Here is a 25,390-nt window from a genome sequence, read left to right on the forward strand (position 1 = left end):
CGAGATTTTGGTAGCTGATCCAAGAGAATTCTCCGAGTGCAAAGGATTAATTTAACATTCAACTTTTCTCTCTAATTGACTTTCAGCTTGTAAACAAAAGTGGACAATTTGAAAAAGAAAATACGATTATTCAAGCCTCACGGCTCATTTTTATAATTGCCTATTGTCAACAATTATAAAAACGAGCCCCAAGGCTCGAATAATCGTATCTCCTCTTTCCAAATTGTCCATTTTTGTGTACAATCTGAGCGTCAATTAGGGAGAATTTACTGCATTTGACACGTACCCTTCGACGCAAGCTTGACAGGCCATGTCTGGCGCTGTGGTGATGAAATTCCACAAGCCAATGATCTTTCCGTCTAAAATGACTTGGTGCACGCAACCGGGTAGTCCGTTTGTCGCCACAAGTTCCGTACGTCTGCGCTGAGATCGAGGAATACCCCCTATCCAAACGCGATCCGACATGGTGATGTCGAATCGTCCGTACTCGGAGTCCGTTGAATTGCTCACGAATTTAAGTCCGTTAGACAGCGACGCTTGCTTTCGTACATGAAGTCTTCCTACGTGACGGATTCTGTAATTGTTGAACATTTCTTGTGATATCCTGATTTTGTCGAATTCGACTACGGCAATCGATCAAAATTATCTCAACAGAAATACAAAGATTATCGTATCATAAATGTAACAAGAATTGTACAAGGATCTCAAATTACTTTTAAAAAATCGCAAAGAAAATATGTTCAAGCAATCGAAACTCACATACGACTCTTTTTACTCGGTTTCTGATTTTGCAGAATATAATATATTATATTTATATTATTATAATATATTATATAATAATATATAATAAAATATATAATAAATAAATTATATATAAATATATAATAATATTATTATAATATATTTTGCAGAATATTTAAACACCAAAAATTCTTTCATGTTTTAACTCTCATAAATTTCTCAGGGTGAAAATTCGGTTTCATTTCCCTTTTTTTAGATATTGTAAAATATTTGATTTCTGTATGTGTTCTTGGATATGTAATTTCTGTAAAACCTGGTCTCAATTATTTAACGTCTCATATTTACAATATAAATGACTCCGTAAATTTTATATTTAAATGATTGTGTAAATTGCATATTCAAATGAATAAATATTTAATGAAAACACAATTTATCAATTTAAAGAGTAAAATAATAACGGATGAAAAAGAATTTGTTATGCAATTACTTCTGAAGATCGTATTGTTGTACAACCAGATATTATAATATCTTGAGACAGAAGGTTCTGTATTAATATTTAGTAATAATGCACTACCTTTCAGCTTCAATGCGATACCAGTATCTATCCTCTTGAAAATCGCCGGTCTCGATCACTTCGGGGTGAATCACGACCCCCGTGCCACCGCCAACGTTCCACACAAATCTCACCTTTTTATTGATGATCTCCAACGCGAGGAAATCATCCTACAAAACAAATATGCAGAAATTGTAGAGCACATTCTTCTTCTTATTGATTTAACCCTTTCGCTACGGGCGGATTTTCCGCCGCGGTACTTTCTGCTGAACGGCGCGCTGCGACATCACTGCACGCTACAAGACGCCGATCGTTGCACGGGTACCGCAGCGGAGAACCCGCCCGTAGCAAAAGGGTTAATCCAAAGAAAGTTAAACAAAATTGAAAACAATAAGGCATATCTATTTATCCATTGTTGAGAGAAAAATAAGGTGAATTATCTTTCTGCAGTAAGCACTGACTTTATTCGCTACAAACGATCGAACTTATGGAGGGCCACTATAGTGGCCCGTAGTACCTCGGTGGCATCTTATGGACGGCCACTATAGTGACCCGTAGTATCGAAAGGGTTAAAAGTTACTCCGGCGAGAACGACTTACGTTAATACTACTCGGTAAGTAGAACAAAGAACCCTCCTTCCGTCCTTTAGGCAGCGCAAATGTAATGACGATCGTATTCGTGGACGTCGGTTGCAGCGTGGGTGGTCTGTACGATCGAATGCACTCTTTGCCATCAGCGGACTTCAATGAAACACGAATCTACGGAAATAGAAAACAAACGGAGAGGTTTTCTCGTGTAATGTAAATCGGACAAACGAAGCATGTTGATTTCTACTTGGATTTAGTATATCATTTAGAGATTATATGTACAGTGGTGTCCATAATTATGGACTCAAATTAATTTTTATATCGTCACTGAAATACCATATTTGTACATTACTATTTTCTATTATTTCTAATATAGAAGTATACAAATATGGTTCTTTATTAAAATCAATGAAACACGAATCTATGAAAATAGAAAACAAACGAAGAGGTTTTCTCGTGTAATGTAAATCGGACAAACGAAGCATTTTGATTTCTACTTGGCTTTAGTATATCATTTAGAGATTATATGTACAGTGATGTGCATAATTATGGACTCAAATTAATTTTTGTATCGTCACTAAAATACCATATTTGTATATTTCTATTTTCTATTATTTCTAATATAGAAGTATACAAATATGGTTCTTTATTAAGATGTTGTTTAAACATTGTTAACAATGTACAAGTTGCTCCAAGTCCATAATTATTGCACCACCGTATATCATAGATCTTGGAAAAATTTATAACACGTATTTTAACATTTTACATTGAACGTCCTTTACATGTCTCACCGATCATTCGGCCGTAATCGTTTCTCTGACACCGACTCTATTTCGGTTTAGCCTTTCGGGCACAAACACTTACACATGCATTTTTTTTTCGTTTATAGAAATGTTATTTTAATTACATTTTATTAATTTATATTATTATTTTTTATTCGCTTTCTGTTATTTAATAAATCTAATAACATTTTTATATTCTCATGACACTAGCACATTAAACAATATTTATTTTATCTATTTTATATATTTTACTATGAAATAAATGAAATGATGCAGAGAATTTCGTATAGTTACCCCGTCAGCAGCATTTCTAGCCTCAGCGATTTTGTCTTTCAGATTCTGTAACTTCGAAGCCAAGGTGTCATTCCACTTGTCAAACTCGTTTTTCCTCTTCACAGCCGCATTCGATAAACTAATTAATTTTGCGTCCGCCTTTTTTATATTGCTCAGTGCCTCCGTCACTGAAATATAACATACGAATAAATCGCAAGTACAAAAACAATAAGACAATACGGAGCATATATTCGCAACGTTTCTTACATTTCTCGCTGGCTAAACTGATTTTCGAATCACCCTCTCTCTTCAGCTCGTTCAATTTCGGTTTCAGCCTTTCGGAGATTCCCGTTCTGTAATCGTCGATTAGCTTCTGCGTGTCCCTCGTTGATTCCATCAGTCTATCGTTTTCGTCCACCAAATTCTTAATACCCTCGCGCACTAAACAACAAACAATTTTCAATTTTTTTTTTAGTTGTTAACGTCAAACGAACCTTCATCCGTTCGCCACCCGGAGAATTTTCTTAGATCGCCTTCCAAGAACTCAAACATATTTATTCACGAAGTGCAGTGAATTCTCGCTTTATTATTTATTATTATCCTCGTTTTTACCACCATCTTTGACACCAAATATCTTAAAAACTATAAATCATCAAGCCCCCAAAATTTGGTATCATTAGATTCAGCTTTACAAGCTCTACCACAGTACAAAATTTTATCAAAAATGAGCGTCATCCTTGGGAACCTCTCCTTGTCAGTCTAATTATAACACTTTCAAAATTAAAAATTTTTGTTTTGTATGATCTGTATTAATGCAACCTTATATCAAATTCTATTTACAATAATTATTTACAATGTTGTGTAACGTTTTATTTCATTTGTAACGTAAGTTAGTACTACAATAAATTCTCCCCAATTTTTCTTCAGCTTGTAAACAAAAATTGATAATTTGAGAAGAGAAGATACTGAGTTTTACCGAATTTTTATAGTTGCCGATTGCCAACAACTATAAAAACAAGGCACAAGCTTCGAATAATCGTGTCTCCCCTTTCCAAATTGTCCATTTTCGTCTAAAAACCGAAGGATTATTGGGGAGAATTTACTGTAGTGAGTAACCGGAGTTCGGCGAAAAGACATCTGATTAATGATTAACGATTATAACTCGTTAGTTATTACAACTAATTTGCAATAATTGGACAAAAATTAATCGGGCAATAAGTACAGTAAATTCTCTCAGCTTGTAAACAAAAATAGACAATGTGACAAGAGGAGGTACCATTATTCGAGCCAGCGGCCCGTTTTCGTAGTTTTTGAAATCGGGCAACTATAAAAACAAGCATAAAATTGTATTCGTACGGATTGTATTAATTGTCTTCATTGTTGGTCTTGAAATCACCATAATTACTAGCGGTCTTGTTATGTCCTCTGAGAGAGGACATCCCAGAGCAGAGGGTTGATGAAATTTTTGATCAAAGTTTTCGTAGGTTCGCTACAATAATTTTGGTATACGGGATCGACTTACACTGTCTGCTGTCGTCCTGCAAGCGTTGCAACTTCACGTTGACCTGATTGTCCCTGATCCCAGTAGTGTTCAAAGTACTTTTCACTATCATCACTGCTTGCTTTTGAAGATCTAATTGGTCAGCTGCGTTTTCGACCATCGTCCCATGCCGTTTAGCACTTTCCCATTGCTCGGACGACTCTGATGATATTTCTTTTGCGCTGTCCAAAAGTGACTTTGAATTCGGACCATTGGGAAACGTCTGATAAGGTAGTCAGAAAACAATTTATTAGGAAAATGTCCATTTTTTTTTTAATAAGATGCAGAACGATTAAAAGTTTAACGATTCAGTTTAACGAGTCGATTTTAATAAAATACGTAGAATATACCTTTTGAAAACTATTTTTGAAAGCGACTATGTGTTGACTTATCAAAATTATGAGATTGAATTTTATCAAATTTTCTACAATTTTTACAGTAGCTGTGCACGAATAAAAAATACAGTAAATTCTCCATAAGTTTCCTTCAGCTTGTAAACAAAAGTGGACAATTTGAAAAAGGAAATACGATTATTCAAGCCTCACGGCTTATTTTTATAATTGCCTATTGTCAACAATTATAAAAACGAGATGCAAGGCTCGAATAATCGTATCTCCTCTTCCCAAATTGTCCATTTTTGTTTACAAGCTGAAGGAAAATTTGGGAGAATTTACTGTACAATCAAGAATTTCCAATGGAAATATATATAAATATAAATATATAATTTATATAAATAAATAAATAAATAAATATAAATATATATAATATATATATTATATATATTATTTCAATGATCTTAAAGTAAAAAATGCGAGACTGATCATTTGATTGGTACATTTAGCGTTAATAAAACCTAGCAATTTAGTCTTATATTTTCTTATTAACGTTTTAGTTCACTAATTCTCATTGTCTCGTTAGCTCCCATACCTTGTTGTAAAGGTCCTCGGCAAGTTCCTTGGCCGCCATTGCCGTGACATTCGCCGATCTGATGCCGTCGATGATGTTCTTGTACGCCTGGCTGGCCTTCAAAGGACTCGCTGCGATGTTTCTTGTCTCGGAAAACAGACTGCTCGACAGAAACGAGTTGCACTTTATCAAGTTATCGATCGTCAATTACGCAAAATAGTAGCGTATATATAAACGAACAAAAGTAGCTTTCATGGCACGCAAAACGATTAACGTGGTCGTTATAAATCACACCTTACCGCTATGATAATTGAAACATCGAAAACTCGTACGTTCCGCTATACGATTAATTATTATCATTACTTAGTATTGATTGTGGTTGTTCTTACTTGACATATTCGTCGACATAGTTCGATACATTCCTCGCGTGCAGGATAGCAGGCATCACGTACGTTCCATTGTATTCGTAATTCAGCCTATACAGTAATTCCTCTTTCATACTCAATTTGTCGTACCACGATGTTAGTTTGTCTTGCAAATCTGGGAGATCCTGTAATTAAATATTTCCTTATCAGCAAAGTACCTCCCACGAGTGTGGGACAACACAAGCGTTTGAAATCGTGAAAAAAAGAATAATTTCATAAAATAATAATAAATACAATAATCATAATAATAATCATCAAATTTCATAGAATAATTTCAATTTATCGTAATTGTTCAAAAAAACAATTTATTTTTATATAATTTCTATCTCTTGCGATCGTCTTAGACAATTTTTATTTTGTACAAAGATCTGCAATATTTTTCGAACGACGGAATGTAATTAGTTTGACATTTTTTAAACGAATTATCGCCGTTTCTTCATAAATGTACTTTTATTTCGTCGGGTCGCAGTCCGCATGTTCAGCAGGATTGCAAATTTGAGGAATTTTAGAACAAATTTATCGTTGCATACCTGCAAGTTATTCTTAATGTCAATGACGAATCCCCTCGTTTCGTCTATCAATTTTTCGCCGTCGCTGATGGATTCGTTGATCTCGTTCCTCATGTCGTTGATGTCGATGCAATGTGTCCTGGCTTTTCCGAGGGTGTCGTTGATGTTGTTGTACAGACTGTCGTAGGTGAATAACGTTTCCATCGTGCTCTCGATGACGTTCCTCATGTCATCCACCTTTAACGAGTACTCTTCGGCATCGTCTTGCGCAATCCCCAGCGGTTCGGTCGCGTCGTATAGAGAATTCAGCCGGTCCGTGTATTCCGCGACTTCTCTGCGCGTTTTCAAAAATATTACAATACGACTTTTTATCATCTATTTGAATGCCATTGCAAACTAATTCGAGACAGATAAAAATTAAAAGGACGCAAAGTTCTACAGAATTTTCAAATCATTTGACATGTTTAAATAAAACAGTAGTGCCCTCCAATCCTAGCATAATCAAGGAAGTAAAGCATCCCTTTAATTCTAGAATGTTCAGTGTACAATAATATCAGAAAAAAGTAAAAATGCCCAATATCATCAAAGAATGTTTGAACAACTATAAACAAACAGCAAAAGTTATGTCATACTTAGAAGAAACCGAATTGTTTAGCGAAATTATGTAGTAACATAAGAAGCCTAGATTAAGAAAATAATGCAGGACTATTGTATATATTACACATTACATGTAACTCTACAACTATTACTCCACAAGTGACCACTAATTGCTATTAAGCAGATGTGACATTAAATAAATTAAATTTAAAAAAAGGGGTGTCCTCAATGTTATTATAACTTTTTATTGTTTGCTTTTTAAACAATTTATGATTTAAGAAGATAATATGATAATAATAATAAGTATAATGATGTTATTCGATATCACGATGACATGAAACGAAATGAAATTCTACAACTCCGATACTCACTCGAGGAAGTTTTCTATCTCCATTGTTTTCCTCTTCAGATTAACAGCTTTCAAACCATTCAGTATCATTTTCGCCATTTTCAGAGCCTTCTTGATCTCGATTCGTTTGTTGTCGTTGCTGTACTGTGTCAGTAGCAAAACCGTGTCTGGAATTATAAAATTGAATTTATCGTTTACACCGAGACTCGAGGATGCTCAACCGCTTCGCTCCCATGGATGATAGTATAAGGTCACAGACGAGATATCTAACGACGCAATGCCGCTTATGCGGTGCCGCGAACGTATTATCCCGCAACGCAACACCGTTCGTGCGGTGCTGCAGGCGAGTTAACACGCGTTTCTGTTTTTGCTCCACCTGTGGCCACTTAGCTTGCTTCTACGTTGTGTCAGCCAAACTTTTTCGAATTAAAGCGTGTTTACTCGCATGCAACACCACACGAACGGTACTGTGTTGCGGGATAATACGTCCGTGGCATCGCACAAGCGGCATTATGTTGCGAAATACAGTAAATTCTTTCTAATTGACGCTCGGCAGAGAGAAATGGAGTGGGAGAGAGGGGGAGGGCGAGAGAGAAAGTGTGTGTGTGTGTGAGAGGGAGAGAGAGAGAGAGAGAGAGAGAGAGAGAGAGAGAGAGAGAGAGAGAAGTGGTTAACATTTGTGTTAATTTTCATTCGGCACCTTTGATGTAGTTTCTCAGATTCTCCAACTCGATCTTTGCGCTGAACATGTTGTTCTGTAAATCGTCGCTTTTCGACTTCACGGTGTCCGCCTGTTTTGCTTGTTCATTCACCTGAAAATTGTGACAATATCGAAGAATATAATCTGACGCGCGCGCGCGCGAATGTCGATCAACGATTGAAGAGACGAGATTTATACGCGAATTACAAAAAAAAAAATAAAAAATAAAAAATCTGATCGATACATCTATTTCCATTGAATATTCTAAAGATATTAAAATAATGAAAGTTATGACTACGATGTCCAGTCGATTGCTGCGATATTCATTTTATTTATCAACGTTAGCGATCGAAGAGATTATACGTACTGTTCTAAGCAGCACTTCGAACTGCTTCGTAAGCTGCTTGTACTCGTGCCACGGAACATTCTTCATTCTTTGCTTCAAACGATTTTGTAGGTCTATTTCTTGGAAAAACCAGGTAGCATTTGATTCGATGTAGGACAGATCTTCCCACGGCGGAGGGATGTAACCATTGGCTATGTGGGAGGTGCGATTTGCGAGTTCCTGAGAAAGCTCTTCCACGGTGTTAAGCAGTACGCCGGTACAGTTGTCGTTGCAAGCTAACAAATTAATAAACAAATTTATAAAAAGCTTGTTTCACTCTCCTCCACTCCTAGGTTGCCAGAGCGAGTCAATTTGATTCATTTACGATTTTATATTTTATCATATTACACTTTATTTTATATATTATATATTATATATGTAATATATGTAATAATAATTATATATATATTATATTATATATATATATATATATAATTAATTAATCATATTATATATATATATATATTTTCATTTACGATTTTATATTTTATCATATTACACTTTATTTTATATATTATATATTATATATATAATATATGTAATAATAATTATATATATATATATATATTATATATATAATATATGTAATAATAATTATATATATATATATATATATATATATATATATATATATATATATATATATATAATAAATATTTAAGTTATATTATAAGTATATATAAGTATATAACTTGTAATATAACTTTATAATATAACTTAAATAATTTTTTCTATATAATATAGCAATAAAATCATAAATGAGTCAAATTGACTTGCTCTGGCAATCTAGTGTTAAAACTAGAACTACCGAGCCCTAAACGCGACTAACGCATATTGTTTCGAAACAATGACAAAATTGGATTCCTCCAAACTGTGTACATTATTTTCAACTTATTACAATTATTAAATTAATTGTTCAATCAATTATTTAATTAATTTTTGTTTCTTACTATTATTAGAAGAAGACATATATTTACATTTAATTTACGTTTCTTTATTTAATTATATTATGCTTCGATAATGAAGTTTATCAAAACAGATCTCGTGGAAAGATATTTGTAATTTCAGTAATTGTAAAAGTAAAAATCAAGAATCAGACATTTTACTGATTTAGTAAAAGCTTCTTAAGTTACTATATAATTTTATCAAGTAGTAAATGCTCCGGTATTTATTTCTAAAATAAACTATTTTAAACTATTTCTAAAATCAAACCCATGTTCGATAGTTCATCTTACACGTGCAAACGTTGTTTATGAAAACATGCCGATACGATGTGCATTCGGAGCAATCGCGTCCCGTCGATCCAGCTCTGCACCTGCACTGCCCCGTTTCCGCGTCGCATTCGTCGCTGAAGCTGCCAGCTGGATTGCAATTACACGGGGTGCACTTGCCACCAGGGAGATCCGGAAGCCCATAATATCCATAAGAGCATCGTTCGCATTTTCTGCCAGTGTAGCCTGCGATGAAACAATCCTATTCATTCTTCTTTCCCATCTATCCCATCTATCTATCAACGGATAGTTCATTTGAGAATTTCAGCTTGTGCCAGCTATTTGAATTCTTTTCAGAAGAAAACACCAGCCTTTTTGCTATTGTATTTCTGTCTACGCTTTCAACCATAGTTTAACGATATTCATAAAGTAGTCGGCGAAAAATTCGAAACTGAGCTTGATACCAATACATGGTTTTTTCAAGTTTTGACACAAGATATCCAAGTCGAAAAATAATTTTTGCACGATCTTTAATGTTGCGAAATTAATTTTGTAGTTAATAAAAGTATATTTGAAGTAAATCAAGTTTTCCTGATTGAAATAAGAGAAGAATCGACTCGAATTTAGTAAATAGTTTCCGAGATGGAAATTTGTAAGCGTAACTTGTTATTGAGAAAATGGACACAAGTTGAAAAATTTGAAGATTTTTACTTTACAAAAAAGAAATCAAAGTCAGAGATATGATAACTGAAACCACCCGTAATATACCATGCCATGCACGTTCAATTGATAATTTGTATTACACGCATGCCAAAACAACGCTTAATAACAACATTTCCTCATTTTAATTAGCGAATATTCAACGTCAAAAAATTTACTAAATTCGAGTTTCGACTTACACTTCCTCTAAGAAAGTAATAAAAGTAATCAATAAAATAAAATAATAAAAAATAAAATATAAAATAAAATAAAGTAATAAAGTAAAGTAACTTCCTCTATATATATATAGTAAAGTAACTATTTATAAATAAACCACGAACCAGGCTTGCAGACGCAAATGGGTTCTGCATCGGCGCGAACCATGCAGGTGCTCGAAAACCTTTTGTCTGTTTGTGGGCATGGACAGGGTTTGCATCCACCGAAATCCGGATGCCCGTAGAAGCTGTCCGCGCAAACGTCGCACCTTGGTCCTGCAGTATTTCCGCGGCAATTCTATATAACAGAGACATTTTCACGTCGAAATATTTTTTACTTAATTTATCCCCGTTAGGAATCATCCTATCTTAACCAAACCAATTCTGTAATAAATAATTGAATTATTTTTCAGGCAGCCAATTTAAACGAGTTATTAGTCCCTTGTATTAGGTGTAATGAGTTAATATAGTTAATGTGATAATAATGTTAGGTGCAATGAGATGATCAAGGTTGAGTTGAAAGGAGCAGATTTAATCCTGATACAATCTCGGGGTAAGGATTTTATGCAGTTATGACAAAAATGAGTATATAAATAGAATAACAGGAAAAACATTTATGGAATTAAAAAATATCGAACGTAAAATGATTAAGTACAGAAATCAATGAACACAATTTTGATTTTTCATAATAATCCGTAGACACCATTTATAGTAAAAGCGAAAAGATTTTCTGGCACACCTAATATATACTAAATTCTCTCTAATTGTCCCTTAGCTTGTAAACAAAAGTGGACGGGAAGATGGGATAGTTGTTGACAGTCGACGACTATAAAAACGAGCCGCAAGACTCGAATAATCGTATCTCCTCCTTCCAATTTGTCCATTTTTGTTTGCAAGTTAAACGATAATCAGAAAGAATTTACTGTACTGTCTAATTTTAATTCCCCACCATTGTGATATATTTTAATTCGTTTGTTTAACAAATAAAATTACGAATAAGAGAAAATTGGTAAAACTAAAGTGTGAAACGAAATCGGAAGAAATCTATTTATGATAGAATGTATTTTACGTCACCATTTCTAAAAAGCCCGCGGAGTTTGAGAATACGCCGAAGTGAATTGATACATAAGTATTCGAATATGAAATCGTCAAGGGGAAGGATAAATTGTTCTGAAAGCACTCACCAGACAGTGTCCTGTCTCCTGATCGCAGATATCGGTTCTTCCGTTGCACTGACAGCGTTTAGCCTGACCGATAAGATCGATAACGATGGTCGACGTGACAGTGGTGTTCGGGTACCACCTATAGTAACCGATGCTTGGATCCTGACAGGACGTGCTGTTGTACTCTGGAGGACATTGGCAGATCTCGATGCTAGACGCGAACGTTGGCGTGTACGTGGCTGTTTGTATCGCGGCGTCTATAGAAGCCTCTAGTAGGCTGAAATACAAGAATTGCAATAACATATATAAAACACAAAGCTATAGAAGGGACGTCATGAAGGTTATTAATACAATAAGTTATTGTATATAACCTTGACATAACCTTGACATGACCTTGACATAACCTTGAAATAACCTTGACATAACCTTGAAATAACCTTTGATATGTCAATATCAAAAACCACAATATCAACCTTGACATAACCTTGACATAACCTTGACATAACCTTTCTGAAATGAAAAATTACTTAAAAATATATCGACTCTATAAAATTTGTGCGGTATAATCTGTTCATCTTATGATAATACTGAAACTTTCACGTTTCTTCTGATATGGATAAGGCAAAGCTTGCAGTATTTAATTATGATGTATTAATTAATATATCAGTTTTCATTATATGTACAAATTACTTTACATGTTTATCGACGTTACAATAATATTTAATATTTCTGATTTTTATCATATAGACCGCTGTATGAGGCAAAGCTTGGAGTACTTAATCATAATATTGTAACGTACGGAGAATCCTCCCACGAATTTTTTATATTCCTTTCTAAAGGCATACGCCAGACTGGCGCCAGCCAGCCGGGGGTTCATTTGTATATCGCGAGTCAAGTACCTCCAAGGGGTACGACGACGAACGTTTCTGGAATCGGACTACATAGGAACACCCCCACTACCATTTTTCCAGAGAAAATCTGGCTATATAAAGGGCCCAAACGCGACCAGAAATCGGGCTAGTTTCGAGTCATTCGTCGACGTGGAAACTCTAGTGAGATCGAGTCTTAATATTCTCCTTCGAAAAATCTAGTAGGTAATTAGATATCAAATCAGAAGCCCCCGTCAATTCAGTGCGAAAAGCTGAGAGCGCGATAGAGTCCGCGAGCACCTACATACATAAAACCCAAAACGCGCAATAAACTAGCTTTTACCAATCTTTTTTTGTTACAAGTTGAATTATTTCCATTTCCTATTTCGAAGCAGTAGCTGGTACAACCCACAAAGATATATCTTTACCGCTCGAGATATATCTTTATTTCTCTTTCTTACAAAGTTACGAGGCAGCCTAATACCAATTTCCCCAAATACATCCTAATCTTGAAGGTAGCCACCCGTGCCGAAATAAGCATCGGCTGGTCTACGCACCCTATCCTAACCTTAAAGGTAGCCACCCGTGCCGAAATAAGCATCGGCTGGTCTACGCACCCTATCCTAACCTTAAAGGTAGCCACCCGTGCCGAAATAAGCATCGGCTGGTCTACGCACTCTATCCTAACCTTAAAGGTAGCCACCCGTGCCGAAATAAGCATCGGCTGGTCTACGCACCCCTATCAAAAATCCCAACCTGTCTGGCCCTCGGCTCGTAACAATATACGGTTAATATATATTAACCGCTTCGCTCCCATGGATTATATGGATTACATTATATATATTATATATATACGGTTAATATATATTAACCGCTTCGCTCCCATGGATTATATGGATTATATTATATATATTATATATATTTTATATTATTATATATATACGGTTAATATATATTAACCGCTTCGCTCCCATGGACTCGCTCACATGGTTATGTTTGTACAAGGGCACAGACGAGATATCTCGCGATGTAATACCGCTTGTGCGACAACACCGTTTGTTCGGTGTTACGGACGTATTATCCCGCGACGCAATACCGTTCGTGCGGCGCCACGGACGGGTAAACACGCGCTTCTGTTTTTGCTCTCGAATTAAAGCGTGTTTAATTGTCTGTGGCACTGCGCGAACGGCATTGCGTCGCGGGATAACATGTCGGTATTATGTCGCGATATAACACGTCAGCGAAAGCAAAGCCGTTAATTATTTTATCAGTTTTCGTAGTACATATACAAGGTGTCCTAAAATTATGGTATTTCCGGAAAATGAGGAGTTCCTGAGGTGATTTGAAATAACTTTTTCCTTTACAAAAATTTCTTCCGAGGCATCGTTTACGAGTTATTGAAGAAAAACAATGACCAATGAGGGGCGAGCTCGCCTGGCGCTAGGCGACCGAGCCAATGAGCGGAACTGAGCTTTGTGCGCTCGTTGACTGGGCCAACCGAGCTCGTCTCTCATTGGTCAGTGTTTTTCGTTAATAACTCGTTAACGATGCCTCGGAGAAAATTGTTGTAAACAAAAAAGTTGCTTCGAATGTCCTCAGTAATCTCTAATTTCCCGGAAGTACCATAATTATGTTAACACCCGGAAAGGGGTGATTCCTGGGGTCATTTGAAATAACTTTTTCCTTAGCAAAAATGCAAACCGTGGCTTCGTTTACTAACGTTTATTAACGAAAAAAAATGACCAATGAGAGGCGACCTCGACTTTCGCGAGGCTGCCGGAGTCAGTGATCAGAATTGGGCTTCGTGCGCTCGTTGGCTGGGCCGGGTTTATCCCAGATAATCCCGAGCTATCCAGGTGTTAACACAATTATAGGACAGCCCGTATATTTGACACTGTTCAAACAGCTTAAAATTTTTAATAAATTTCTGAAATACTATACGATCACATAACACATTACTCAGACTGGTGCACTAAAAATTAGCACTTAACATCTCTGTTCTGTTTGGAAATATGAAGAAACTTTATTAACAGAAGTTAAGTTAAGTTAATAAAGTTAAAATATATACTAAAATAATAACTTTGCGACATACATAGGCCAATACTTTTTTTATAGAAAATGTCAACACGCATCAACTGATAAAAGAAATATATGATTCTCACTAAAAAAAATGAAATTAACTAATAATATTTACCAACTAATATTATAAACTTTTCCATTTTAAAATACTTCTATCATTAATGTTTCTTTATGTCTTCAAAAATAATAGAGATATTCTGTTAATTTTTACTGGATTACCCTGCCATAAGTGATTGAAAATAATCGGCATCAACCAATACGTATGTTGAATGTACGGTGTTGTTGTTCGGTTGTTGTTAATATTTCTTGACGTAAAGACTCTCGTACTTTTGGTTATCGATTTCCTATTTATTTGTGTTATCTATTATGTTATATGAAACATTATTTATAAAACTCTGCATATATCGCAAAAATCTTATCGATGATTTTCTGAATTCAAGGTAGTATGATGGTTATAGCGTCAAATAACTCGCCGAATTCGTCACGACATAAACTACAATGATATCGAGGAAAATATAAATAAATAGTATATGTTCGACGCGACTCACGTTGTTTTTGAGAACTCCGCGTTGTCGCTGGCCTTCACCAGAATGTGTTGCACGTTTTGCAACGCAACCATCAGCACTTCCCTCGTGACCTTGTAATCTGGTCTATTCTGCAGTTGCCACAGGGACTCGTGAAACCTGAAATGAGAACGACAAAAAGATTGCGTTTACTTTCCTGATCGACAGAATTTCGAAAATAATTATCGAATCGTTAAACACTTCGATTGAAAAGCTACCTGACTTCGTAGTGATCGTTATTTACTGGCGAAGGTAGATAATACTCCAAGACAATTCTGTTGTTCCCTTGCAGTTGAACGACTGGATACTGCAGGGTGGTTCTCAGAGGTATTCCACCTTCTGTCAAAGTTGTAAATCTTAAAAACCCTCCGTAGGAAACGACCTTGAATTATAAGTTACGCAGTGTCATTCTTTTTCCGCGCGACAGTACTCGTGCGTTTCGTTGTTTCATGCGAGACATTATTAGACTTGTCGGTCAGATATACGCTTTCCGAGAATTACCTTATCACCGAGAAAAGTGTCGGGCAGCATCCAGTATAATGGATAATTGTAATACAAGTTCGACGGTATCGTGACGTCACCCTCCAAGTCTGGAATCGTAGAGAGCCCGTTGGTCACGTTCAAACCGCCATTAATCGGGGTCAAAGGGACTTGGAACCTGTATCTTGAGACCTGCAGACGACAAATGATAAATATCCTCTCTCTTTTAATTCTCCTTTTACCGTTTACTATTGGGTTGGCAACTAAGTAATTGCCGATTTCACAGTTATAGATGTCTCTCACTCCCATTTTTATGATATCCGTAAATGTTATATTATAAAATTATTATTATTATTATGTTATTTTTTATTATCCGTGAATGTTAGCAACTGGACAAATTGAATGCAGCGATCAAGGAAAAGCGACCAGAATTGGTCAATCGTAAAGGTATCATTTTCCACCAAGACAATGCTAGGCCGCACACGTCTTTGTCCACTCGGCAAAAATTGATGGATATTGGTTGGGAATCGATGTTACACCCACCATATAGCCCTGATCTCGCGCCATCGGATTACCACTTATTTCGATCCCTGGACAACTCCCTTCGTGCTAAAACTTTTAATGATGATGACGCTGTAAAATCTCACTTAACTCAGTTTTTGGCCGAAAAGGAGCAGACTTTCTACGAGCGTGGAATTTTCAAGTTGTCAGAGAGATGGCAAAAGGTCATCGAACAAAATGGAAAATACATTACAGATGAAACTTCATTCCAAGTAAAAAAAATTTTTTATTTCATTGAACAAATCGGCAATTACTTAGTTACCAACCCAATACTTCCCTTACAGCTTAGTCTGGACAATCATATTCTTTTATGAAAAGATTATTCAATAAAATTCTTCCCTTAGTTCTGCTTTTGAAATTGTATTCTTTAATCACAAATTTCGTTCGATAACATTCTTCTTTCGATTCAGTTTGTAAAGCTATTATATTTTATGACAGATTTTATTAAATACAATTTTTTTAAATTTAATTTTTAAAACTCTATATTATTTAATCAAAGGTTTATTGAATCAAATTCTTCCTTTATTTTAGCTCGTAAAATTATATATCGAAGATTTTATTAAACCAGATTCTTCTCTTCTGATCGAATTTGCAAAACAATATTTTGTTATCAAAGATTTTATTGAGTCAAAATTTTCTTTTAATTAGGTGTTTAAAATAATATTCTTGCATCAAAGATTTCAATAAATAAAATTCTCTTTTAACGTAAAGCGTAAACTACGTTTTTGTATCAAACATGTTTTTGATTAAATTCTTTTAAAAGAATTTTTAATTTTCTGAATAAATAAATATTTAAAATTCTTTCTTTTTTAATGTAGATTGTAGAATAATATTGATTCTGTATCTAATTATATTAGAAAATATTTACTGCGACTATAAAAATGAAATATTTAAATCAGATTGTTTTAAAGCACCCACCTTTCTGTAATACTACAAATTCTGACGAATTTATTGTATCTCACTTTGTAATAGATGTGCACAGGATTTGAATAATAATTTATGCTTACTATTATGTCATTAATGCTGTCGTTCACGTAAAGCGTTCGCGGTCGCGTTAATCTTCGTTGTCCCCAGGCGAACTCAGCTTGCTGACAGGAAGTTGATCGACCGAAGCAGAAACATTCTGTGCAGCCTTTAGGGTTGTCCACCGCTAGACCGAATGTATTTTCTCTGCATTGGTTGCATTGCCTTCCGTACGCGTGTTCCTACATGGAGAATGAAGAACAATTACGGCGATTATTTTCTATTTACATCCACAACCCTGGTAAGTCAACCCTGATAAGCTTTTTCTCGCAAAAATTTATTATATTATTTATCAATCTTCTCGATATATTTTTTAGGCAACTCCTTCCAGAGTCTTTCGAAAGACCTCGATGCAACATGTGAAAATTTAAATTATACAAGGTGTCCAAAAATTTTGATACTTCCAGGAAATGAGGAAAAAGTTGCTTCAAATTACCTCAGAAACCCCTCATTTCCCGCAAGTACCATAATTTTGGGACACCCTGTACAGAATTGCATTTTTAGTCGAGATGCGTATTAAGGTTTGCGTTTATCCAAAATGATAGCAGCCTACCTTGCACGGGCACTGTCCATTCTCGTTGCAATCGCAGATGCCTCCGTTGCATTCCATAGTACCGGCTAAATTGCAGCTGCATGGTCGACACCTCGGATAACCGTAGTAACCCTTCGCGCATTTCTCGCATCTGCGCCCGTCGTACCCTATTCTGCACGGACACTGTCCTTGGAGATCGCACTGGGTCCTAGTCGAACCCAAAGTGCAGTCGCAGGATCTGCAACCGACGCCTGGAACCAGGTCCCAGGAGCCTGGTCTGCATCTGTCGCAGTGCTCGCCGAAAGTCATCGTTGGGCAAATGCAACGACCTGTGTCGATGTCGCATACGTGACCTGGCCGCACGCAGGGGTCGCAAACTGCACATAAAACCCATCTGATTGTTCGCGTCTCGTTTCCAAAAATTTAGTATTTCCGTCGAGTTTCGTTGTTAAAATACTCCTGCTGTGTTTACAAATATTTTAGACGCTTTTGTTGAACTCGCCGATGGTGTTTGACGCTACGGTCAAATCTTTTACATCGATTTTTAAACTGTTTATTGATAAACTATCGAGCTCGAGTTTCGTTATAAGAAATATTATCCTCGTTATCTTTTACGCGTTAGATACATAGCTTTCCTTACGTTTAAATAATATCATTTGTGGTTCGAGAGATGTGAGATTTTGTACACGTTTAAAAAAATTATTTAAAATAACGTGTAATTATGACTAGAAAGTGTAAAATTAAAGAGACGAACGCAATTTTTATATGAAATACGATTCCATTTAAAATAAACAAGGGAAAAATACTTTTATGCAAAATTACTTGCTAATTACTTGCTAATCGACGTAAGAAAAACATTTTTCATATACCGAAAATTGTAGATACAGAGAACAATTGTTATTCTCATGTTTTATAATTTTTATATCACACACGTGAATCGTTTACAGGGTGAGACAACAATTTTGTCCAGTGTAAATATTTTGCAATTATAATTGTACGATAATTGAAATACGTACGAAATAATTGAATACGTTCAATACAAACAAATGTAATAAAATGTTGCTTCGTTATATAAAATAAATGTTAGCTAAAGTTTGCTATAATGTTATTATATAATGAATGTATGTTACTACGTAATTGACGTATCATATCATCGTTTGTAAAATGACGTCTACATTTGTGTTTGTTCGTTAACGTTCAATATATGTATCATGTTTGTACTTTTTATCATTTACATTGTATTAAATTAAATATATTTAATTATACCGCGCGAATTTTGTCAATTGGGATGATGTCGAAATTGGTTAATCTTTTTGGTGGCGACAATATCTTTTTACGAGAAATTAAATATTTCTGACGAAATGAATTATGATAAATGAAAGAACCAATCGTTTACCTTGACATCCACTCGAGGAGAATCCATAATGTCCAGGCAGGCACGTTTCGCACCGTGCGCCACCGACTCCTGGCTTGCAGTAGCACTGTCCTGTAGAATCGTGGCAGGAGGTATTGGATGCACCTATGGGATCGCACTCGCAAGGAGTGCATTCTGCAGCCGTTGTCAAACCCCAGAAGCCGATCTTCAAAACCGAGAGAAGTTATTCAAAATTATATTTATCTATGTATCGTAATTAAATTGCAGATTTTATGCACTTCCAGCAAAAATACATATTAGGTCTACCGGAAAGTTCTATCCGATAGTGTCACTTCAAGTTTCAATCCATATGCACATGTTGATTTGAGACATATACGACTATCTCTCTTTATCATTGCATTTACACATATGTACTCTCCTAAATAAACTGAAACAAAGATGTCTCATGTCATTATTAAGTGAGACGCGATCGTGAAAACATGGCTACCGATGATAATGCCAGACCACATGCTGCTTTAACGACTCGTCAGAAAATCGCAGAGCTAGGCTGGGAAATTCTGTCACATCCACCATGCTCTCCAGACCTAGCACCCTCTGATTATCACTTGTTTTTCTCTTTGCAAAACTTTTTACAGGAAAAAAATTCAAAACTGAAGCTGATGTCAACCAAGCACTAGTCGAGTTCTTCGCCTCTAAAAATAAATCATTTTTTAAAAATGGCATTTACAAGTTGCCATCACGCTGGCAAGAAATCATAAGTAACGATGGAAAGTATATTCTACAATAAATATTATTAAATGTATGAAAATTGTGTTATATTTCAATTCAAAAACGGACAGAACTTTCCGGTAGACCTAATATATACACGAAACATATTCATGGTATTAACATCATTAACATTTTGACTGCCACGTCACCACATCAAAAATTTGAAAATGAAATGAAATAAAAATTGAAAAGTTAAGTCGTATGACGTCAATTTATATTTTCAACATTCTTACGTTTTGTGGATCCTAATAAAATTCGACAGATATAATAGGTCAGCGTACAAATTCATTTTCAAATCTCAGGAAATCATTTTGTTATCCTCATATGGTGACATGGCAGTGAAAATGCGAAAGAAGAAATACATACATATGTACATATCTAACATTTATTCAGAGTTGTGCAAATTCAGTTACATTGGAATTCAATTTCACAATTTGATTACTTTGTATTTCAATTACATAACAATTCAACTAGATTGTAATTCAATTATATAATTCAGACGTTTCAGTTAATGCAATTGTAAATTATTTTAATCACGAGTGTAATTCAAATACAATGCACACACAATTCAAATACAATGTAATTGAAATATAGTTCATAAAATTACAGTCCAGAACTTTGAGGAAATGTGATACATTTTGTTCTCTCATTACTTATTGATTTACAATTTTTTAATTCGGAATTTTAATTCAATTACATCGTAATTTGTAATCATAATTCGATCACATCGTAATTCGTAATTTACATAATTTAATTCCTTAGTATTTTGTAATCGTACTCTAATTGCAATTACGAATTAAATTGTAATTTAATTGAATGCAGATCTGAATTACGAATTACAATGGGATTGAATTATAATGCAAATGAATTACTTGAATTACTGTAATTATAATTCCTTGAATAATTCGATTGTAATTCTGCACAAGTCTGCTCCTCTTTTATATAATTGATGAGGAAAATTTTTATTATGCTTAGACATCTGCGATGTCTATGATGTAAAATATTATGATTATTCATAACGCTTTTGCATAAGTCGAGCTCACCGCGCATTGGTCACACTGTCTGCCGGTCACGTGCTCCTTGCACTGACACTGTCCTGTCACGATGTCACATGCAGTCGTCATCGAGCCGAGATTGCTACATCGACATCCTGTAAATATTTAAGAATCATGTTGTTACAGCATTGCGTATGCTCTTGATTGTATTATATTGTACATATACCGTTACAGAACAAAAATAGGGTATAAAAAATTATTGTCATTAAAAATTACATATATTAAACGTTGAAATATCGTTAGAGGCTACTAAACAAACTTTTCTTGCTCTTACTGCAATTTTTTCTCTTATATAAAAGTATCATAATTTATTTCAAATTAATCATAATTTATTTTATTTTAAATTATTTGATCCGGTTGCAAATTTCTCTATTATATAAAAGTATCGTGGTTCATCGGAAATTAAAGCTATGTAAGAGGAAAAACACAGTCATTGGAGTGAATGTTTTTATGAGATCGAATAAAGCGAACGTACATGCGCGCATTTTTTAAGTGTCTTACAGATTGCATGTCAGCAATCAAAATTAAACTGTTGATCGTGTGCATTCATAAGGAAACGAAGGTAATATTTTATTACTGTAAACCAATAAAAATTATTCAGAAAAGGAAGGGATGTCTGCACAGTTCCTGCATTTTGCAAATTAACAATGACAACTTTTATCTTGCATACGAATCTGCAATCTAGTAATCGCGCACGAAGATATATTATTTAATATATTTATATAATATATATAATATGATATATATGATATGATATATTTATCATATCATATTATTTAATCGTTTTTAAATTATAACGGGGCGAAGAATACTTCGATTTCATTTCTGTGCCACACAATGAATGCAAAAAAATATTGATTACCTACGAAGGTCCGCAATTATAGATCAGTACTGTATCCTACTGTACCTATAATATAATTTGTTTAACGACTGACAGTCATCTATTTATAAATTGCAGTCGAAACAATTTCCAAGGAGTTTACTGCGCCGGCGACACCATTAAATCGTTGGAACTGGTTCGCGAAACAATTCATCTTTGAAATTTGTTGCTTCGAATGCATAGAATAGTTTCGATTTATAGCGACAGCTCTAACTAAGACAATGACGATATACTATACTCGTTTGCGACGATGTATCGCATAAAGAGCATTCTTGCTGAGCTAGGTAACAATACACGCATCTACATAAATCGTGATTGATATCTGATCAATCTGGATCTTAGTCACGTGCCGTAGCAAACGATCGTTGATGCGTGATCAATCGCATTTCGCAATTAGCAACGTCGCCGAGACGAATACAGCGCATTGTATTCAAACGATGTCGATCTCTGTTGGCGCTTTCACGGCTGCTGACTCGCGGCGAAAAGAAACGAAATATTCAATAGGAATTCTTATACGGCAGCCATAACACGTGACTCAACTATTATGAATCTAAAGCCGGTAAAGCCAGTAAAGCCTGCGATTGCAAACAATGAAAATTGATAAGGAACGTTCCACCGCGTATTTGAGGTTTTAATGGGACAGAGATTTTTATGAGAAATGAGAATTGGTTCGATGAAATCTTCCAGTATTTCTAATTTATTTTGTATGGGAGCAAGCAACGTATGCGCAATAACTAAACAACGATAGTAATAACAACAAAATTGTAAGCACGGTAGGTTGTTATTACCTTTTAATTGTGCTTTGTTATATTTTGTAATTCCGTTTTTCTAATCCTGGCATTTTCAAACAAATTATGGAATCAGTTTTATCAAAATGCAAAATTTCATGGAGCGGTGTATAATTTTTATTTATACGTATACACTTAAAAAATCGGTATAACTTTTTTAAAATTGTGCCAAATGATCTGAATTTTTTTTTCGACGTTAAAAAGACTAGTTTACTAAGCAATGTGTACAAGATTTTGTACGAAAATTGCAAATTGTGTGGAATACTAAAGAATATAGAAAAAATTGTTTTTTAACATGTTTTACGTGAGCCTAGGACGAAAATTTAAACAATGCTTTTTGTAGGTGTCTGTAACATACATGCATGCTGAAAATTTCAACAAAATTGGTTGTCTTTGTTATGAACTATAATTTTTATCTTTCTATCCCCAATAACTAATAAATTTGCAAATTTTAACACGTTTCGATACTTTTAGCTTGTCTCTGCATCAACTCATTTTTTGAATTTTCGTTACAGATTGAGATCAAACAGGTTAAAAAACATGATTTAAAAATTTTTCATATCATTCTAAACAATCTTAATTATAGCAAAATTTTGTTTATACATTGTCTAGTAAACTGGTCCCTCCAACATCTCAAACAGATATTGGAAACAAAATTATTTCATTTCAAAAAAGTGTCATATGTTCGTGATCAAACGTATGTTCTTCTCACGACTGTGAATTATTTTTGAATTGGTAACAGAGGAGTTCGACGAACCTTCGAGTACTACAATAAATAAAGCCGCTCAAAATAAAAATAGAGATCCCAAGAAGTATACGCTCGTGCGTTTAAATAGATAAGGTGTCCCGCGGTGAAATTTATTTTCACCATCCATTCAACGAAACCGTAAAAACTGGGTGATTAACAATAAAACCGGGAAGCACGTGTGCGTTCCATTTACTTTATCGCCGCGGTATCAATCCGCTGGTGCCTCGCGCGATAATAATAAAACGTAAGAAATTCTTGATCATCGTCGGAGAAAAGAAACTAATGGCTTTTTGACATAAATGGTTTGATACCCTTTTTTTGCAGAAACAGCAGGTTGCACTCATTAAAGCATTAAAGGACGTATGATTTCATCCGTTTAAAGCGCGTACATTGACTTTTTGACGTCCCGTTAAATAAGTATAGTAAATTCTCTCTAATTTTCCTTCAGCTTGCAACAAAAATGGACAATTTGGGAAGAGGAGATACGATTATTCGAGCCTTGCACCTCGTTTTTTAATCGTTGACAATCAGCAACTATAAAAGTGAGCCGCGAGCCTCCTCTGCCCAAATAGTCCATTTTCGTTTACAAGCTGAAGGAAAATTGGAGAGAATTTACTATAATTCGAAAAATATCCTTTCCGAAATCGTGTTTCAATTTGATGTAAATTAATCGACACAACCTATGCGCTGTGCACAAATTTACATTAAATTTATTCATATAAAAACATCTGAATCGAACTGTAGATAACGTTATATCATCTTATCAAGTTCGAAACGCAATTATAATTACGTTCGAGTGAATTACATTCGATTAATTTACGATGAAGTAACAACTGTGGCAAATTCTGTCTTTCTAGGTTTGGTTTCATAATCTAAATTGCATTAGTTATGGAACGCTTTTACGAGGATGTTCTTTATCAATCAATGTGTTAAAATGTTTAATAAGTAGTCCGCAAATATTATGCTTTTATTTAAAAAATTAGCCGACTACAAAACAGTAAAGACGTTCGAGGAATTTAAAAATATTGTCACATTATTATCAGCTTGTTAACATTATTAAAAGAGGAAAGACATACATATTTTTTTGCATAAACAACCATAAGATACAAAGCATTGCATCCTCCGTGATAAATCGAAAATAAGACATTAGTTGCTTAAATAAGTTAGACAAAAACGCGATTCGAACCTGTGCTGGATTTAAAACTCCCGCAGATATCTTTAAACAAAAAATGATGTTGATAGCGATTACGCGAGCAAACATAAAGCCGAGGAATAGGTTGCATACACTGAAAACTTGCGTGTCTATTTTTTCGAAACCACTGCCCGGTTGTTGCAGGGCAGCACGTGTCGCGACGGAAATAATTTCATTATTAAAAATGATTAGGCAAAGTGAAATCGCCAGGATTCGACGGCGGCTCCGATGACAGCGCGGTGTCCGTCGTTGAGGTACGAATAAAGAACCGATTTACTAGCCGATAAATTGCGGTCGTTATGGCACCGATCCGATCATTAAATGGATCGAAGTGTCGGCTCGCGAGCCACCGCGCTATTTTCAATTTGAAATTCCTCGTTAGCGCCCAGCGGCCGGCACGCTAATAGGCCGGAAGGCGGCGGCATTACACTTTGTAATAAAGATAAGCCTCGGCTCATAAACGGGAATTTACATCGATCGGGATATACCTTCAAATCCATGCGAAACACATGAATTAGCTTCAAACCCATGCGATACACATGATTTAGCAGCAAATCAATGCGATGAAGAAGGTTTAGCTTCAAATCTATGCGATACCAATGGTTTAGCTTCAGATACATGCGATATAAGTGATATAGATTCAAATGCAGGAGAAACAAACGTGTTAGCTTCAAATTCATGCAGAACACATGATTAAGCTTTAATTCAATGCGATGTAGAAGGTTTAGCTTCAAATCCATGCGAAACAAATGATTTAACATCAGATGGTTGCGATATAAGTGATATAGTTTCAAATGCAGGGGAAACAAACGAGTTAACTTCAAATCCAAGCGAATCACACG

General features: G+C 35.1%; 1 protein-coding gene across 4 annotated transcripts in view; it reads right to left on the reverse strand.

Annotated features, from left to right (window-relative positions):
- Positions 1 to 25,390, reverse strand: part of wb (wing blister) — a 256,747-nt gene that overhangs the window by 8,705 nt on the left and 222,652 nt on the right. For all 4 annotated transcript variants that reach the window (XM_076527325.1, XM_076527324.1, XM_076527323.1 and 1 more), the window contains 22 exons: positions 20,929 to 21,035; positions 19,139 to 19,322; positions 17,764 to 18,119; positions 17,195 to 17,392; positions 15,648 to 15,818; positions 15,365 to 15,528; positions 15,132 to 15,266; positions 11,657 to 11,912; positions 10,599 to 10,770; positions 9,583 to 9,804; positions 8,330 to 8,583; positions 7,963 to 8,074; positions 7,285 to 7,429; positions 6,338 to 6,650; positions 5,772 to 5,932; positions 5,404 to 5,542; positions 4,459 to 4,699; positions 3,204 to 3,377; positions 2,958 to 3,124; positions 1,894 to 2,052; positions 1,316 to 1,464; positions 287 to 574 (listed from right to left, as the gene is read on the reverse strand). In XM_076527325.1, coding sequence (XP_076383440.1) covers positions 287 to 574; positions 1,316 to 1,464; positions 1,894 to 2,052; positions 2,958 to 3,124; positions 3,204 to 3,377; positions 4,459 to 4,699; positions 5,404 to 5,542; positions 5,772 to 5,932; positions 6,338 to 6,650; positions 7,285 to 7,429; positions 7,963 to 8,074; positions 8,330 to 8,583; positions 9,583 to 9,804; positions 10,599 to 10,770; positions 11,657 to 11,912; positions 15,132 to 15,266; positions 15,365 to 15,528; positions 15,648 to 15,818; positions 17,195 to 17,392; positions 17,764 to 18,119; positions 19,139 to 19,322; positions 20,929 to 21,035 — 4,267 coding nt within the window. The remainder of the gene's footprint in view (positions 1 to 286; positions 575 to 1,315; positions 1,465 to 1,893; positions 2,053 to 2,957; positions 3,125 to 3,203; positions 3,378 to 4,458; positions 4,700 to 5,403; positions 5,543 to 5,771; positions 5,933 to 6,337; positions 6,651 to 7,284; positions 7,430 to 7,962; positions 8,075 to 8,329; positions 8,584 to 9,582; positions 9,805 to 10,598; positions 10,771 to 11,656; positions 11,913 to 15,131; positions 15,267 to 15,364; positions 15,529 to 15,647; positions 15,819 to 17,194; positions 17,393 to 17,763; positions 18,120 to 19,138; positions 19,323 to 20,928; positions 21,036 to 25,390) is intronic.

The sequence above is a fragment of the Megalopta genalis genome, chromosome 19 (assembly GCF_051020955.1).
Source record: "Megalopta genalis isolate 19385.01 chromosome 19, iyMegGena1_principal, whole genome shotgun sequence".
Taxonomy (NCBI): Eukaryota; Metazoa; Arthropoda; class Insecta; order Hymenoptera; family Halictidae; genus Megalopta; species Megalopta genalis.